Source organism: Balaenoptera ricei, chromosome 13 (assembly GCF_028023285.1).
Source record: "Balaenoptera ricei isolate mBalRic1 chromosome 13, mBalRic1.hap2, whole genome shotgun sequence".
Taxonomy (NCBI): domain Eukaryota; kingdom Metazoa; phylum Chordata; class Mammalia; order Artiodactyla; family Balaenopteridae; genus Balaenoptera; species Balaenoptera ricei.
In genome coordinates this window covers 13,982,871-14,001,140 of record NC_082651.1, presented here as the reverse complement: position 1 = coordinate 14,001,140, position 18,270 = coordinate 13,982,871, and the positions used below count along the sequence as shown (strand labels likewise).

Sequence of the window (18,270 nt, the reverse complement as noted above, 5' to 3'; positions counted from 1 at the left end):
AAGGACAGGAAATGGGTGGGCTTGGGGCCCAAGGAGGGGTGTGTCCCTTGGGGCTCAGGGACCATTAGGGGCTGAGAGAGAGGCTGGTGGTGGCAGTGGTGGTGAGGAAGGTGAGGAGGGTCAAAACTCACTTGAAGTCATGGCAGTGCTTCCAAGTCTCTAACTTATATTCACACTCATCCTCAAATGTTCTCATGTCAGGAACAGCCTGCTCAGGTCGAGTGATTAGATAGAATGAAATGCTTTCAGTCTCTGGGTCCTTTTCCTCAAGATTCAGCAAGCAGGGAGGTTTGTTTAGCCTAGCTTGGGTCAAGGGCTACCCCTTGGCTAAGGAAAGGGTCAGTCTCATGACATCCTCAGCTGACTCCACCTAATCAGAAGGAAGTAATTCCTCAAAAGGGGAGGTTAGTTTGCTCTTAGGAAGTGCAAGGATGCAGTTAGGAAATGGAATGTCCATTGCTCTCTGTTCTTCTGTGTATTTTGAATCCTAAGCTGGTGAATTAGGATATTTTGACTATAGATAAAAGATACAATTCACCAAGAAGACTAAATGGTGATGGACTTTTATACTGAGTCAAAATGCATCAAAATACGTTAAAAATTTTTATTAGAGACACAATAAGAACTTGAGAAAATGACAATTACACCAGAAGACTTTCTATATATACAAAGAAGTTGGGACCAACACAATGAAAACTGGAATCTCTCTCCCTTCTTCATTCCTTCCCAGGCCCATCATCCTATCCTGTGTAGAGTAACAGAACTGACAATAGTGTGAAATAATTTTGCTGACATCAACGTGTTTAAGATTATTTGCCTCTTTCCCAAGTGTGTTTATGTAATAAGGGACATTTCCAAAAGTAGCTGAGAATATTTCTGTCTAAGTTCCCTGGTTGAGAAGCACAAACTTCAAATAGATTCTTTCTAATCCACATACTGACCCCCATTAGAAAAAGAAAAAGAGACATATGTCTCAATTCATTTTAATATATATGTGTATATATATAATACACACACACACATATATATCAGTAGATACTTGGGTATATAACATTGAAAACATAATCTTTTCAAATGCCTATGGAATATTTATAACATTTAGCTGTGTACGGGGCCAAAAAGAGAATGAAACATTTATACATTGTCCCAAAGTAGAAATCATTTTGGTCACATTATCTTTACCACAATGCAATAAACCTAGAACTTAGCCATAAAGTAGCCAACTAACAAATTACTGACTTGGAAGTTAAAAAATTACCACTCCAAAAATCTTAAAAAGGAAATATATCAAATTACAGAGCAACGAATTATTGAAGCGTCAACAACAGTGAGAATACTGCATATTAAAATGCAGTATTTTATTGATTAAATATTAAGTATTTATCAAATATTCTTAGTATTTAATACTGCATATTAAAATTCATGGGATGGAATCACAGTGGGTCTCAAATGAAAATGTGTTTTCTTTACTGATTAAAGAGCCAAGAGGGCTTCCCTGGTGGCACAGTGGTTAAGAATCTGCCTGCCAATGCAGGGCTCACTTGTTTGATCCCTGGTCCGGGAAGCATGCCGGAGCAAATAACATGCCGCAGAGCAGCTAAACCCGTGCACCACAACTTCTGAGCCTGTGCTCCAGAGCCCGCGAGCCACAACTACTGAGCCCACACACCACAACTACTGAAGCCTGCGTGCCTAGAGCCTGTGCTCCACAACAAGAGAAGCCACTGCAATGAGAAGCACGCGCACCGCAATGAAGAGTAGCCCCAGCTTGCCGCAACTAGAGAAAGCCCGTGCACAGCAACGAAAACCCAACACAGCCAAAAATAAAATAAATAAATTTATTAAAGAAAAAGAGCCAAGAGATCAAGCATAATAAACTAAGCATTAAACTCAAGAAGCTAGCCACAGAACAAGATATACCAAAAGAAGGTAGAAGGACATAATTAGTAAAAATAAAAAACAGCAGCACATAAAAAACAAAGCTATTTTGGTGAATAAAACCAAGAGATATTTATTTGAAAATGATCAATAAAATAGGCAAATTTCTAGACAGTGTGACCAAGGAAAAAGAGAAAAACACATATAGACATTGAGAATGAGAAAGAGATTATAGCATACCAAAAAGCTTTTAAGAATTAAAGCACATGCTGCCTGGATTTCCCCCACTCTTCCAGCCTTCTGCGGCCATCCTCACTATTATTTTTTTCCATTTCTTTTTTTGATAGTGATTTGGGTGTAACATCACTACTGAGATATAATTTACATGCCATACAATCCACCCATTTAAAGTACACAGCTCAGTGTTTTTTAGTACATTCACCATATCACACTACAAATGTAACCATCATCATAATTTGGGAATATTTTTATCACCTCGAAAAAGAAACCCCATTCTCCTTCTCTATCACCTCTTAGTATTCTCATCCTTCCCAGCTGCTGGCAACTGCTAATCTACTTCCTGTTTCTCTATATTTTCTCATTCTGAACGTTCCATAAAAGTAGAATCATAACATGTGGTCTTTTGTGTTTGGCTTCTTTCACTTAGCCCAATGTTTTCAAGGTTCATCTCTGCTGTAGCATATATCAGTGCTTCCTTCTTTTTTATTACTGAATAATATCCCACTGCATGGATATACCACATTTTGTTTATTCATTAATCAGTTAATTCACCCTTTTTTGTTATTCAAATAAAACTGCCCGGGCCTCCCTGTGACATGTTGGTGAAGGCTGCACCTTTTCAAGGATTCTCAGAAGCTTCTCAAACGTGTGGTCCCTTCCTGTTTCAGATTCTTATTGCAATGGGATTATTGATCTCCCTGACTGCTGTCAGGATTCCTGTACCATTGCCTTCTCTATGCCCCTCCTCACCTCATGCTTGACTCGTCCTCTTACTTCATTTTCCAGGAATCCACTTGTCCATGTTTTCTAGGTTAGGCAGGGTTGGTTTGATAGAATGTTTATTCTTCTCATTTTCTACCCATATTCAGATTAAAGCCCCATAGGCCATTGCTTTTTTAAAATTTTATTTTTGTTTTTAAATTTTTAATATTTTCTTCCAGTTTTATTGAGACATAACTGGTGTACAGCACTGTGTAAGTTTAAGGCATACAGCATCATGATTTGACTTACATACATCATGGAATGATGATCACAATAAGTTTAGTGACCATCCATCATCTCATACAGAGACAAAATTAAAGAAATAGAAAACACATCATTTTCCTTGCGATGAGAATTTAGGGTTTACTCTCTTAACAGCTTTCATAGGTAACACACGGCAGTGTTAATTATCTTTATCAGGTTGTACGTTACATCCCTAGTACTTATTTATCTTATAACTGGAAGTTTGTACCTTTTGACCACCTCATCCAATTGCCCCTCCCCCCAGATAGGCTTTTGCTTTTTGAACATCTAAATGAAGGGCACAATTCCTTATCTCCCAAAATAAATGGAATAATTTGCGCAAGAAGAGATAGACACTAATTTTAGAAGAAATTGAGGAGTTTGTCAAAGACCTACCTCCTCCAAAAAAACCAAATACAAGACAGTTTTCAAGCAGTTTCTTTATAAGCATTTTTTTTTGAAACTGATAATTCCTATGTCAAGGAGATACACAGATATGGAATACTTTTCAATTTATTCTCTGAGTTGGCATGACTGTGATACTGCAAGTGGATTGGAGTAGTCCTCAAAAGAAACCTAGGACCCTTACAGATTAGAAAGGCTCATCTCTATTCCTTGAACCCCAAATTTCATGGCCCTTTAAAGTGAAGTGAGGAGAAAGGGTAAATATTTAGTCAATATTGTAATTGGCGTGGCTGGGAATTTGGATAAGTACTAGACAAGGGGTAGCTGCCGAAATTAATAACAGAAACCAGGAGGAGCCCACCCAAATGTAAGGCACATACACCGGGGCACATCAACCTAGGGAAAAACCAGGATCGCAAAAATAACCACGCACAACGTATCATTGACACTTGTCTCTGCCCAGGATATCATATCTTCCACTTCCATGAAAAAGAATATTCTTCACATCCCTCATTATTTCTTGCATCGCACAGGCATCTCATGAGGGATCGCACTCACCGCTGCGCTCTCCGTGATTAACAAGCGTCTGGCATACACTTGGTGTCCAATACATGTTTACCCAAATGAATGAGTGAAATGAACAAGGATCGTTCAGCAGTCACATGGTACTTGCTGTTTTCTCCTCTCTTGCTCTGGCGCGCCCTCTGGTGATCACTTTCGGTAATTTCTGAAGCCCTGAAAACTGCTCCTGAAGGTGGTGCCTTAACTGGGCCTGTCTGGGCTGCAGCTGAGTCTGGGACCATGTTAGACTGAATAGTATATAGACTTAGTGTGATCTTGGAGGGTCTTTGTAGATTTGCGGACTGTTTGAACTGGAAGAGACAAACCATGTCTAGCTCCATTCATTACCAACAGGAGAAAATTGGGTCCCTAAGAGAGGAAGTGATTCACTCCAGGCCACAGAGGTGGGGAAGATCCAGGCTGCAGGAAGAACCCGGTGCCTTGCCTCCCAATTAAAGTACTTCCATTACATTTCCTGAGGCACTTGGCAAAACCTTCGTAAACCAGGAAAATTGTTTGCACAGTTGCCATCTGTTTCCCTTAAGTCAGAGGAGACATTTTAATGCATTTTCTGAAATCCAGTGACAGAATGAAAAATGAGTCTGTGCAGCATGAAAATACGTTTCTTTCTTCAGCGTGACAGCTGCTCCAGAACTCAGTCAGGATACAAACATCATATTTAATATAGAAAAGAGCCTTAACTATTGACTTTTATAACTGAGGAAACAAAGGCCCCCTTAATGATACTGAGGTTGTAGGAGCACAGTCAGGGTCTAAACCTTTGCCTTCTAAGAACCAGTTCGTGATTTCCACTAAATGCTGCCAGTTGGAATAATCTTCAGCCTGATAAGTGTATTAACTAAGAGCAATGATATCTACTCTAATAGATACAATCCAAAGCTTGAGTGACTTAATGCACTGGAAATTTGTTTTTCACTTGTGTGAAGTTCTAATTGGTAGTGGAAGGTAGGGTTTCTGTCCCATGCTGTCTCTGAGGGACACAGGCTGACAAAGGCCATCTTCAGCTTAAAGCTCCCATAATGAGTTGCAAGACTACTGATTATGAAAGGAAAACTGACCTCACAGTCACAGCCACTGAATCAGGCTGGAGTTCCAGACTAGAATGGAGGCTTTGTGGGTGACGAGCTTTACACATAATGAAGTTCTCCATTGCTGCCTAAGAGATTTTGGCTATTTAAGGAGAGGGTAAAACCCGAGTGACCCAAACTCTCCAGGTAGGTAGGCAATCACTTTGGTAAAGTGGTATTTTTCATACTTCCCACGTCCTGCCTTGCATCATGGAATTTTATAATCATATTTGAACAGCTTGAAATACTTCTGTATTTGCCATCGTGCCTCGATACTGAGTACTCAGTGATTGCTCTTCAAACTGAATTTGATAAATATGTGTATTTGGGAATATGTCACATTGAAACTACTTGGATATATAATTTAATTAGAAAAATTAGAATTTTTATGGATAAATCAACAAGTATCTCCTCCCTCCCTCCCTCCCTTCCTTCCTTCCTTTTTTTCTCCACACTAGTATTGCTGGGGTCCACTGTTGTGCAGACAGCAGTAACATAACATCATGAGGACATGAGGTATGACAAAAGATGTAGAGATCCTTGAAGAACATGGAGAACCACATATCTTATCAAATATTCTCTAGATGGGTGCAGAGTCTCTCCTGCCCAGTGCCATGCAGGCTTCATCCCAAGGGCTGCCACTTCCTATTTATACCTCACAGAGCAGTAGGGCAGTGACTGAGGTGGGGAGAGAGATTGTAGCACTTAGATTTACATGGAATAATTAAACAGAAAGGAGATGACAAATACAGAAAATTCTTTCTTCTGGACAGGTCTTTACTATTACAGCCTTAGAAAAATTACTGCTGATTATTTTGTCTTTTTGTGAGATTGACTCCTTCTCATAGTCTTGGCAAAGTGATCTACTGATTCAATACAATTCCTATCAAAATTTCAATGGCATTTTCCACAGAAATATAAAAAACAATCCTAAAATTTGTATGGAAACACAAAGACCCCCAAACAGCCAAAGCAATCTTGAGAAAGAAAAGTAAAACTGGAGGCATCACACTTCCTGACTTCAAACTATACTACAAAGCTTTAGTAGTCAGAACAATATGGTATTGGCATAAAAAGACAACAAAACAAAACAAAACAAAAACAAACTATATGGAGCTAGAATGAGATTGTTTTATAGAGTCCCTACATTTTAACTGGTTCACATCCTCAACTTGAAACCTGGGAAATTTAAACGACTGGACACCCTGTTATTTTTAAGGCATTCAACAACAACGTTTAATTATTAAAACACTTTATGTTCTTAACAAACAATATTTAATTGTTAAGGAACTGATGATTCAGTTCCTAGAGCGGGAATCCTGTCGTGGGTGGATGGGCAAGGGTGCCACCCTCTCTACTTTGCCCTCCAGTGACCTGGCAGCTGAACTAATAAGTCACCTTTTGCAGGGAATGGGGTTTTGCTTTCTTGTCAACAACAAAGTAGGTGCTTAGTAAATATAAGGTGTCTTCAGCTTTTACTATATGAGTAGTTATGCATATAAATTTATTAAAAACCCTGGATATTCAGTTGTCTTCACTATTGAACTGTGGATGTATATTTGGACCATTGAATATTCCACCTAAAGCTGATACTGGTTCCTTGTTTTATTGTTGCTGCTATTTTTTGTTTTTGAAAGTTTAAAAAATATGCAAGGTGACTTCCACTTCCCAAAATAAAGAAGTACTTTTCCTTATTCCTCCCACTAAGTACAGCTAAAAACCCCAGGCATCATGTTAAAAAAAATAATACTCTGAGAGGTGATGTTATGGGGTGGATTGTGTTCCTCCCAAGAGATACATTGAAGTCCTAACACCCAGTACCTTAGAATGTGACTTAATTTGGAAATAAGGTTGTTGCGGATATAATTAATTAAATTAAGATAAGGTTATACTGGAAAAGGGTGGGTCCCTAATCCAATATAACTGGTGTTCTTATAAAAAGAAGAAAATACACAGAAACCCAGATGGGAGAATGCCATGTGATGACAGGCAGAAATGGAAGAGATGCAGCTGCAAACCACGGAATGCTAAAGATTGACAGCTACTGCCAGGAGCTAGGAAGAGGTAAGGGAAGATTGTCCCTGACAGGTTTCAGAGGGAGCATGGCCCTGCCCACACCTTACTTGGAGCTTCCAGCCTCCAGAATTGTGAGAGAATAAGTATCTGTTATAAAAGTCACCCAGTTTGTGGCTTAAAAAGCCACCCAGTTTTTGGTACTTTGTTATGGTGACCCTAGGGAATTAACACAGGTAGAGAGAATAAGGCAGACCATGTAGGGGTCTTGGGACCTGAAAAATGATAGAAAACTACCTAGGTTTTCTTTTTGCCTCATATATCACAGATCAGGTGTTGGAGAAACTAGCAACTTGGGAACACAAATGGGCTTAGACAAAAAAGAGCCCTAACAAATGCTGGCTCTTTCTTGCCAAAGGACTAGGAAAAGGGCAGCCTAGAAAGGGAGAATGCTTTTAGACAATAACCACAGAGACAGCCAAATGTCACAGAAAAAACAGTGGCCCCACCTCCACCCACACCAGTAAAGTCCAAGTGGTTCTGCCTGGAACACTGGAAAAGTCATCTTGTGATAAGTAAGGTGAAGGTCACAAACTAGGGTGAGGGAGCAGGAAGGAAAGGAACCTGTTCCGTCCCTGAGCCCCCTGCCCCAGGTTCTGTGAGAAAAGAACACCCCCTCATGTTATCAAGATTCCCTGGTTAGATTCCAACTGTGTGCAGCCAAGTGAAATTCTAACAGATACAGCTTTCTAATATTTTCTCTTAGAGTTTTACATCGAGGACTATAAATGAGTTTGGGTTCTTTCTTCATGTTCAGTCTTTAATTTTGGTTTCAAGATTATCCTAGCCTCATGACATGATTTATAGTTCTAAATACTGGTAGTTTACTCTCTTTTACTATTCCCTGGACAATTTTCATAAAATACAGGGATTTTTTTTTTTGTTGAGGTTTTGGTAAAACTTAACCGTACAGTTATCTGGACCTGGACATTGACCGAAGTGAAATTTCTGTATCAACATATTTAGAGAGAATCAAGGAATTTGAATAGAAACTGGTTATTAGATATGTTAGGGGATTACTCTTAATTCTGTATTATAGTGGCATGGTGGCTGCTTGGGGAAAGCAGTGTACTGAAATTCTTAATGGATTCGCTTCAAAATACTCCAGTGTATGTGTGTTTTATATATCTTTGGATAAGGTTGACCATTTCTATAAACATTAAAAATGAAAATAATTAAAAAGAAACAGTGTCACGTTGCTGACTGTGACTCGCCTCACACTGAAGTCAGGGTGCAGTTATGAAGTTCTGTCAGTTAATGGCAGTGCTGTATAAGCCAACAAGACTGCAGATGGCTATCTAGTCTTCCCTGGATCCCTGAGGTTGCTAGGTAACAAAAGCAGTATTACGAGCCACGTCAGATTTTATTGTTTTTAGTCAAAAAGTCATGGTAAGATTTGCAGAGAAAAAAAAAAAACAGGAACAGAGCAATCCTAAATTATTTTAAAAACCATATGAGATTTATGAATGTTTTAAGGAGAATTTAGGTAGAAAAGTAAAATAAAACAAAACCCCTATAAACTGGTAAACTTATTACCCCTATGTAAACATTTTGGTCTCTCTGTGTGTCTCTCTCTCTTCCTTTTTCTCTACCTCTATCTCTCTTATCTCCCTATCTGTAGTTTAACATATATATGTATATTTTAATTTAACATATATGTATTATATACATATTTGCATACTTTTGACTATGATTTTGAGCTTTGCTTTTAAAAATTGTATAATAATGAGCACCACTTTTAGTTCAGTCTATAGAAAGAGGTGAATATTTTAAGAGATTTTCTGACTGTAATATAGGCTATATTTCATAGATCATGAAATATTTGGTCAACTAATACCATTGTATTTCAACTTAAGTTAACTTAGGTTATATAAGATAGCTCTAAGGAGTGGCTGTGGAATATGATGTATAGAAATAATATAGACCCTGTCACTAGGCCAACCTGGGTTAGAATACTTTCTTGTGTAATTGTGGACAAATTATTCTTTTTGAACCCCAATTTTGTTATCAGAAAAATGACCCTGTAATATAAGAATCCTTATGAAGTAATGAAGTCTAAAATTAGACAAACAATGTAAAAGAGCTAGTTTCCATTCTTAGGATTTTCTCTTTGATTTTATCATTAACCCATTGGTTTTTTTAGTAGCATGTTGTTCAGTCTCCATATGATTGTTTTTTTCCCATTTTTCTTTCTGTAGTTAATTTCTAGTTTCATACTGTTGTGGTCAGAAAAGATGCTTGAATTAATTCCTATCCTCTTAAATTTGTTGAGGCTTGTTTTGTGACCTAGTATGTGTTACCTAATATGACCTAGAGAATGTTCTATGTGCACTTGGAAATAATGTGTATTCTGGGTTTTTTTTGGATGGAATTTCCTGAGGATATCAATTAAGTCCAACTGGTCTGTTGTGTCATTATGGGTCTCTGTTGCCTCATTGATTTTCTGTCTGGAAGATCTGTTCATTGATATCAGTGGGGTATTAAGAGTCTCCTACTATTATAGTATTCCTGTCAATTTTTCCCTTTATACCTGTTAGTATCTGTTCTATATATTTATGTGCTCCTATATTGGGTGCATATATGTTAACAAGTGTAGTATCCTCTTCTTGTATTGATCCTTTATCATTATATAATGCCCTTTGTCTTTCTTTATGGCCTTTGTTTAAGGTCTACTTTGTCTGAACTGAGTATTGCTACCCCTGCTTTCTTGTCATTTCCATTTTCATGAAATATCTTTTTCCATCCACTCACCTTCAATCTGTGTGGGTCTTTTACCCTGAAATGAGTCTTGTAGGCAGCATACTGTAGGTTCTTGTTTGTTTGTTTTTTAATCCAATCTGCCATTCTATGTCTTTTGATTGGAGCATTTATTTAGTCCATTGACATTTAAAATAATTATTGATAGATATGTACTTATTGCCATTTTAAACCTTGTTTTCTGGTTGATTTTGTAGTTCTTCTTTGTTTATTTCTTCTTCTTTTTGCTTATCCTTTTGTGATTCGATGGTTTTCTTTGGTATTATGCTTGAATTCCTTTCTCTTCTGTTTTTTGTGAATCTATTGTATGATTCTGATTTGTGGTTACCCTGGTTTTCAAGTATGTTGACCCATAACTATAGTTACCTGCTTTAGACTGATAGTCATATAAGTTCAAACACATTCTAAAAGGTCTACATTTTTTTACTCCCCTCCCTCCATTTTGTGATTTTGATGTCCTATTTTACATCTTCATGTTTATCCTTTTACTGTTAACTGTAGTTATAATCACTTTTATAAAAATTTTTTGATTGTTTTTTAATCTCTGTACTGGCTTATTTAAATGATCTTTACTCCTTTTATATATTTGCCTTTCCTATTGTTATTTTCCCTTCCTTATAGAATCTTGCTTCTTTTCTGTTTAGAGAAGACCTTTCAATATTTCTTTTAGGGTAGGTTTAGTATTACTGTATTCTTTTAGTTTTTGCTTGTCTGTGAAATTCTTTATCTCTCCTTCCATTCTAAATGATAATCTGGCTAGGTAGGGTATCCTAGTTTGCAGGTTTTTCCCTTTCAGTATATCATGCCACTCCCTTCTGGCCTGCAAAGTTTCTGCAGAAAAATCAGCTGATACCTTTTTCGGGGTTCCCTTGTAACTGACTCTTTAATTTTCTCTTGTAGCTTTTAGAATCCTCTCTTTATCTTTTAACTTTTGCCATTTTAATTATGATGTGTCTTCATGTGGGTCTGTTTGGGTTCATCTTGTTTGGAACCCTGTGTGCTTCCTGTACCTGGATATCTATTTCTTTCTTTAGGTTTGGGAAGTTTTCTGCCATAATTTCTCTGAATATGTTTTCAGGAACAACTATTATGCGTAGGTTGGCATGCTTTATATTATCCTGTAGATCTTGTATGTTGCTTTCTTTTTTTTTTTTTTTTCATTTGTCTTTCTGTCTGCTGTTCTGCTTGGGTGATTTCCATTATTCTATCTTCCAGATCACTTATTCATTCATCTGCATTATTTTGTCTGCCATTCCTTGCTTCTGGATTGGTTTTTATCTCAGCAATTGTGTTGGTTGGTTCCTCTTTATAGTTTCTACTTCTTTGTTACAATGATCTGTATTTCCATTGATAATCTCTCTTAATTCTTTTAGCATTTTTATTACATCCTTTTTGAACTCGGGGTCTGGTAGACTGGAGAGGTCTGTTTCATTATTTGTTCTTTCAAGGGATTTCTCTTGTTCTTTTACTTGGGAGTAGTTCCTCTGCTTTTTCATTTTACTTAACTTTCTCTGTCTCTATGAATTCAGGAGAGACAGTTATCTACTCTGGTCTTGAAGGGGTGTTTTTATGTGAGAGCACACTTGTGTAGACTATGTGAGTCCAATATCTTTGGTGTGAAGTTTGTTTTTGGTATGGATGCCAACCATACCAAAGACAGAGTGTGCTGGTCATTATCCCCTTTATCAGGGGTTTGATTGGTGTTGTGATGTCCAGAGCCTGCACTGGATGTCAGGTGGGGCCTCCTCTTTTCTCCATGGCTGTTAGAGCCCTGTTGCAGGTGGAGTCAGCCATTATTTCTATAATTAAGTGCTCCACCCCTTTCTTGCTTTTACTTTTGGTACTCCAGTAATGTGTGTATTGATTCGAAGGGCATCTCATAAGTCCTGTTAGCTTTTTTCACTCTTTTTCATTTTGTTCCTCTAACTGGCTGATTTCAAATGATGTGCCTTTAAGTTTGCTGTTTCTCTCTTCTGCATGATCAGGTCTGCTGTTGGTACTCTCTCTTAAAATTTTCACTTCAGTCTTGTATTATTTACCTCCAGCATTTCTGTTTTTTTAAATGGTTTTTATTTCTTTATTAAATTTCCTACCTTATTCATGTTTGTTTTTCTGATTTCATTTAGTTGTCTGTGTTGTCTTATAGCTCAATAAGATACTTTAACACCATTATATGAATTCTTTGTCAGAGAGTCCATGAATCTTGTTTCTTTAGGTCAGTTACTGGAGCTTTATGAGTTTCCTTTGGTGGTGTCATGTTTGCCTGATACTTTGTGGTCCCTGTGGCCTTGTGTTGGTGTCTGAGTATTTGAAGGCACAGTCATGTCACTTCTGCCATTTTTTACAGACTGTTTTTTTGGTAGGTAAAGATCTTCTCTTGCTGGGTCCTTGGTCTGATGGGACTGTCTCTGGGGTCTTAGTTGAGTGAAGCTGGAGCCAAGTCATGTGGCTGCTGTTGGGTTCATGACTGAGTTATGATTGGCAGATCTGGTACTGGGGTCATGGGTGGGTGTGATTTATGACAGGTCCCTGGGTAAATGAGAGTGTCTTTGGGACCATGGTCAAGCAGGGCTTGAGCTGGGTCATGGGCTGCTTCTTGGTCAGCAGTTGGGTCTTCAGATGGTAAACCTGTTACCAGGGGCATGCATGGGTTTATCTCCTGCTGGGTACCTGGGCAGGATCCTACCAGGTCACTGGGTGGGTTGATGAGTGGGCAGGACTGCCTCCAGAACCATGGTCAAGAAGGGCTGGAGCTGGGTCACAGGGCTACTTCAGGGTCTGCAGTTGGGATTAAGGTTGATGAGTCCCTTACAATGGACATGGGTGTGGCTCCTCCCTGATCCCTTGGCATAAAGAGCTCATGGTAGGGTTGCAGCCAAGTAGAGCTTAAGCCAAATCCAGCAGCTGCAGCTGGGACCATGTTTGATGACTCTGCCACCAGACATGTGCCTGCCTCCTCCAAGGGGTCTTCATTGGTCTTGGACTCCGCCAAGATTTCACAACTTCCTACCTGGATCCCAAAGCTCCCACAAAGGTACTTTTGTCTATGGATGGCTGCCAAGTCATTGTTTCTGTGGGCAGATGTGGGAGATTGAGGCCCATGGATGCTGTTTCTGCCACATCTGTGGGAGATGGAGGATCACTGGCTGAACCTCACTGAATGCCCTCAACTGGGGAGCTTATGTGAAGGGATGATCATCACTGACAGATATTTACATGCTTGACCATAGTAACAAGTTGCCATATCCTCACATTCCAGGTTGCTGACGCTGGGAGTGAAGTCATTCCAGACTCATCACCACTGAACTGAGTGGGAACTCAGAGAACTCAGTTGGAAGCTGGTCCATGAGGAGCACAGGAGCTCTCCAGACCTGTGCTGGAACCAGGCTAGGTTGTCCCTCTCATCAGTGTGCACGAGGCTGGTTCCAGCCCTGCAGCTGATTAAGACTCTCCAGGCCTGTGACTACAGAGTATGAGTAAGAGGAATCTGCACTCACAGAGAAAGACTGGACCTATAATATTATGCAGCTTGTTTAGAAAGAAAAATGAAACAGAAAAGCTCATCTCTGCAGTGTGAGAGCTGGAGAATTGAATAACGTTGTGGCATTTTTTCCCTATTACATCTCAAAAACATGTTTCCAGTGAAACACAGTTAACACTGGAGAGACCATTCATTGCAGTTCTGTGATTTGGCACAATTTTCCTCACCAGGAACACAGAGCAGCAGGAGACCAAGGACCTGGGCCAGTGACATCATCTCCTTGTCCCTTAACTGTCCAATGGTGGTGAGCCCCACACCCCATCAAGGTGCAATTAAAAATCTCTTAGCTGGAGGGCAGTGCCTGGGGACCTGGGTGGACAAGCAAAGATTAAAGAGATGGAGAAGATGACGCTCCAATGTCTGGAGGAGACTCAGGAGGAGACGTGGGGATGAGAGAGAGAGAACAAATCCATCCATAGTTCTTTCTCCACCTTTTTTGGTCTGGTTGCTCCTATGCCTTTGAAGTTTTTTTTATGCAAAATACGTAAGACCATGGAAAGGAAGAAGGGGACAGAAGGCTCCAGGCAGTCTGTGCCTGTGCTGTTAGCTTGTTTTTCACTTGTTTGTTTGTTGACTATGCTCAGTTGTTTCTGTCAGAGGAGATCCTGAGCAAGGATGGGGCAACTGGGCCTATGGGCTTGCCTTGGTGGGGAAGTTAGTGTTTGAGGCTCAACCACTGTGGGAGGACTCTTCAGGGTTTGAAGACAGAAATAGACTGCATAGTCTTCAGGCTCCAGGTCCCCAATGGTGAGAGTGAAGTCTGTCCTGAACCCACGCCACTGAACCTGGTGGGTACCCCACTAACTTGGGTGGAAGCATGGTAAAAGAGACTTTTTTCTCACACCAGTTAGAATGGGTATCATCAGAAAATCTACAAACAACAAATGCTGGAGAGGGTGTGGAGAAAAGGGAACCCTCTTGCACTGTTGGTGGGAATGGAAATTGATACAGCCACTATGGAGAACAGTATGGAGGTTCCTTAAAAAACTAAAAATAGATTTACCATATGATCCAGCAATCCCACTACTGGGCGTATACCCAGAGAAAACCATAATTCAAAAAGACACATGCACCCCAATGTTCATTGCAGCACTATTTACAATAGCCGGGACATGGAAGCAACCTAGATGCCCATCGACAGATGAATGGATAAAGAAGTTGTGGTACATATATACAATGGAATATTACCTAGCCATAAAAAGGAACGAAACTGAGTCATTTGTTGAGACGTGGATGGATCTAGAGACTGTCATACAGAGTGAAGTAAGTCAGAAAGAGAAAAACAAATATCGTATATTAACGCATGTATGTGGAACCTAGAAAAATGGTACCGATGAGCTGGTTTGCAGGGCAGAAGTTGAGACACAGATGTAGAGAACAGACATATGGACACCAAGGGGGGAAAACTGCGGTGGGGTGGGGATGGTGGTGTGCAGAATTGGGCGATTGGGATTGACACGTATACACTGATGTGTATAAAATTGATGACTAATAAGACCCTGCAGTATAAAAAAACAAACAAAACAACTAATACTAAACTTTCATTGGGTTATTTGTATGGAAATATGTTAATATAAATGTTTCAGACATTACGTGAAATTTCTAAAAATCTTATATGTTCTGGTATAATGTTATAAGTCATAATTCTAGTTATTACTTTTAAATGTATATCTCAGAAATAACTAAATTTCCTTGTCAATTGCACTATTATGAACTTTCATCAAATTTTTAACCGTGGTCATTTTTAAGTCTTTTGTCATTTACAGACAGTTCTGGGTGTACTCTGATGCTTTTGCAAATATGTTCCTATAAAAGGGTTTCATCTTCAAGGAATTCATGGAAAAGACGTTGACAAGTACAGGTTTCTGGTAACTGTACTGCTGAACTGAATGAATAAGCATTTTCAGAACTCTAATGAAAAACTAATGAACTCATAAAAGTGCTAACAAAAGATCAAGATGAAAAAAAAATTAATTACATGGGACTGAGTGAACTGTTGAGGATGATTATAATTTTTGTGACTTTCTGTTTGAATTAAAAAAAAAAATCCCACAGGGACTCAGAGGCAAAGAATATACAAATCAATTTTCACTGCAAAGTAAAGGAGCTGTTACAGTGGAGGATTACTGGACTGAATGTCAATATTATGACATAGTATGAGTGTGTTTCATGTTTGGTAATTGCAATCATTGTTGTTTTTGTTGTGGTCATCCATTTACAATGCTTGGTGTCAGTCTATTTATCTCTTGTAAAAATAAAATACAGTGTGTGTGTGTGAAAAAAAAATCTCTAGAGACCCTTGAACTTGAAGACCTGATGGAACTGTGCATTCTTTCATATTCATAGGACTATGTAACTCTTGAGGATCTTTACAATTAGATCCAATTGGATTTTGGATATTTTATATATATACATATATATATGTTTGGTTTTATTTTTGGCCACGCCACGCGGCATGCAGGATCTTAGTTCCCCAACCAGGGATCGAACCTGTGGCCCCTGTAGTGGGAGCGTGGAGTCCTAACCACTGGACTGCCAGGGAAGTCCTGGATTCTGGATATTTCACATGGTTTTCTTCTGACTCAAGGGCAGAACGTATAGGTTCATGCTACTAATATTCCCTTTGAGTCAGAAAATGTCTCCTAACTGCTATTTTTAACAGTTTCTGTATTCTTCATGGCACCAATAAACGAGTTAATAACATGATTGAGTAGCAAACTCAACAGTAATGCTCAACAGTGTTTCTACTTAAATTCTTGATTCTGTGATTGTACTTCCTTTTCTTTTATACTGAAAATCTTGATTTCTAAAATAATACACACAATCACTAGTATGTTCATTCTAATACAAGAAAATGGTTTAAAAATACCATATTAATATGATCAATAAAGCTACAGAATAAAGTCTAAGATTTAAAAAAAAAAATCCTGTTGAGATTTTGATTTTGACTAGGTTTTTTTCAATTTCTTTGAATAATATTCTGGAGTCTACAGTGTATTTTGTTATTTTTTCCTAAATATATGATGCTTTGGATGCTCTTGTAGATGGTGTGTTTTGTAATTTTAATTTTTATAATTTGTTGCAGTTATAGAGAAATCAAATTGGTTTTTTTTTCTTTCTGTATATTGACCTTGAATCCAGTGGTTGGCTATTCCTCTTATTGATTTCAGTAGTTTTTCTGAAGATTATTTTGAATTTTCTCTGCACACAATCCATTCATCTTGACAGTTTTAATTCTTCCTTTCCAGTTCTGTTCTTTGTTGTTGTTCCTGTTGCCTTATTGCACTGGCCAGGACACGTACATCTTTAAAGGCATCCACTCATGTGAGTCTGATCCAATGCCACTGGCAGAGAAATTGTACCTAAACCTGGCTGTGCATTTAAGTCCAAGAAAAATTCCAGGAATCCGCGTGCAAATCTTGTCACGGGGTTACTTTTCAGAACGTTAAGATTTCCAAATAGAGGTAGAGATGCTGAAACTGTGCAGCCATCACAGCAGCTGCTTATAAATAAACAGCTGGTATGATGAAAAACCCTCAAAGGTTTGCGGAGCCTTTTGTTTCACTTTGCATCACTGTGGATACCCGCTATAGTACTGATAGCAGTAATAAACAGCAACATCTTCAGGCTCCAGGCTGCTGATGGTAAGAGTAAAGTCTGTCCCCGACCCACTGCCACTGAACCGGGCCGGGATGCCAGAGGCCCTGGTGGTTGCATCATAGATGAGGAGCCTGGGAGCCTGCCCAGGTTCCTGCTGGTACCAGGCTAAGTATTTGCTAACACTCTGACTGGCCCTGCAGGTTGAGGGTGGCGCTTTCCCTTGGAGACAAAGACAGGGAGGCTGGAGACTGTGTCAACGTGGCTTCTCCAGTGGTATCTGAGATTGGAAATAAAACAAAAAAGTCACTCATGTAATCTAGATCCTACTTGTTGTCTTCCCAACAGGGCTAGGATCAGCGATCTACACTGAGCTTTAATTTTTTGCTTGCTGAGCAAAGGTGCAGGACCCAACTGCATGAACCAAATCTTCACTGACATGCAGAACCACCCCATGTTCCTCTCACCTGGGATCCAGAGTAACAGGAGAAAGAGAAGCTGAGCTAGGGCTTCCATGATCCACTCAGAGGCAGATCCGAGGCAGATCTTCCCCAGAGCACTGACTCAGGCATAGATATGGGCTCTGGGCAACAGGGTGGGCCAGGAGGAACATGCAAAGCAGCTGGGGTGGGGCGAGCTGGGTTTCCAGCTGCAGAAACCTCGTGCCTCCTCTTCTCTACACTTGAGCAACCCATCCCCAGGTGGGCAAGTCAGAAAAGCCTATTGACTTAGTCTGAGGGATGAATTTTTCTCCTCTCGTCACAGAATGTCCTTCCCCTGTCCTCTCACTTCATTATTCACCTAGATTCAGAGAGATGGTGTTTGGTATAAGCCTGCTGGAAACAAAATAAACGCCTTTGGTTCTATTTTCCTCTTTCTACCAGCGCTATGCCTAGATGTCTCCCTTGGTGCATGCTTGGGTCTAAATGGATTGAGAAGTTTATAGGAACTTTATGTTCCAGATACACATTTCATTTGCTGCACGGTGCTATTTCCCAAGGGCACTGCCCAAGAAGTCACCTTATTCTTTGTTAGAATTAGGAAAGAGTAATATCAGGTTAGGACAGGCAACATGGTTGTAAGGGTAACCACAACTGCACAGATGAGGAGGACCCTGGATCTCCC

At 39.4% G+C, this 18,270-nt stretch overlaps 1 protein-coding gene across 1 annotated transcript in view; it reads right to left on the bottom strand.

Annotated features, from left to right (window-relative positions):
• LOC132377161 (immunoglobulin kappa light chain-like) overlaps positions 1–17,661 on the bottom strand; it is a 29,099-nt gene extending 11,438 nt beyond the window's left edge. The window contains 3 exon segments of the mRNA XM_059943241.1: positions 17,145–17,350; positions 17,352–17,425; positions 17,613–17,661. Of these exon segments, the coding sequence (XP_059799224.1) occupies positions 17,145–17,350; positions 17,352–17,425; positions 17,613–17,661 (329 nt within the window).
• Between the last annotated feature and the right edge of the window lie 609 nt (positions 17,662–18,270).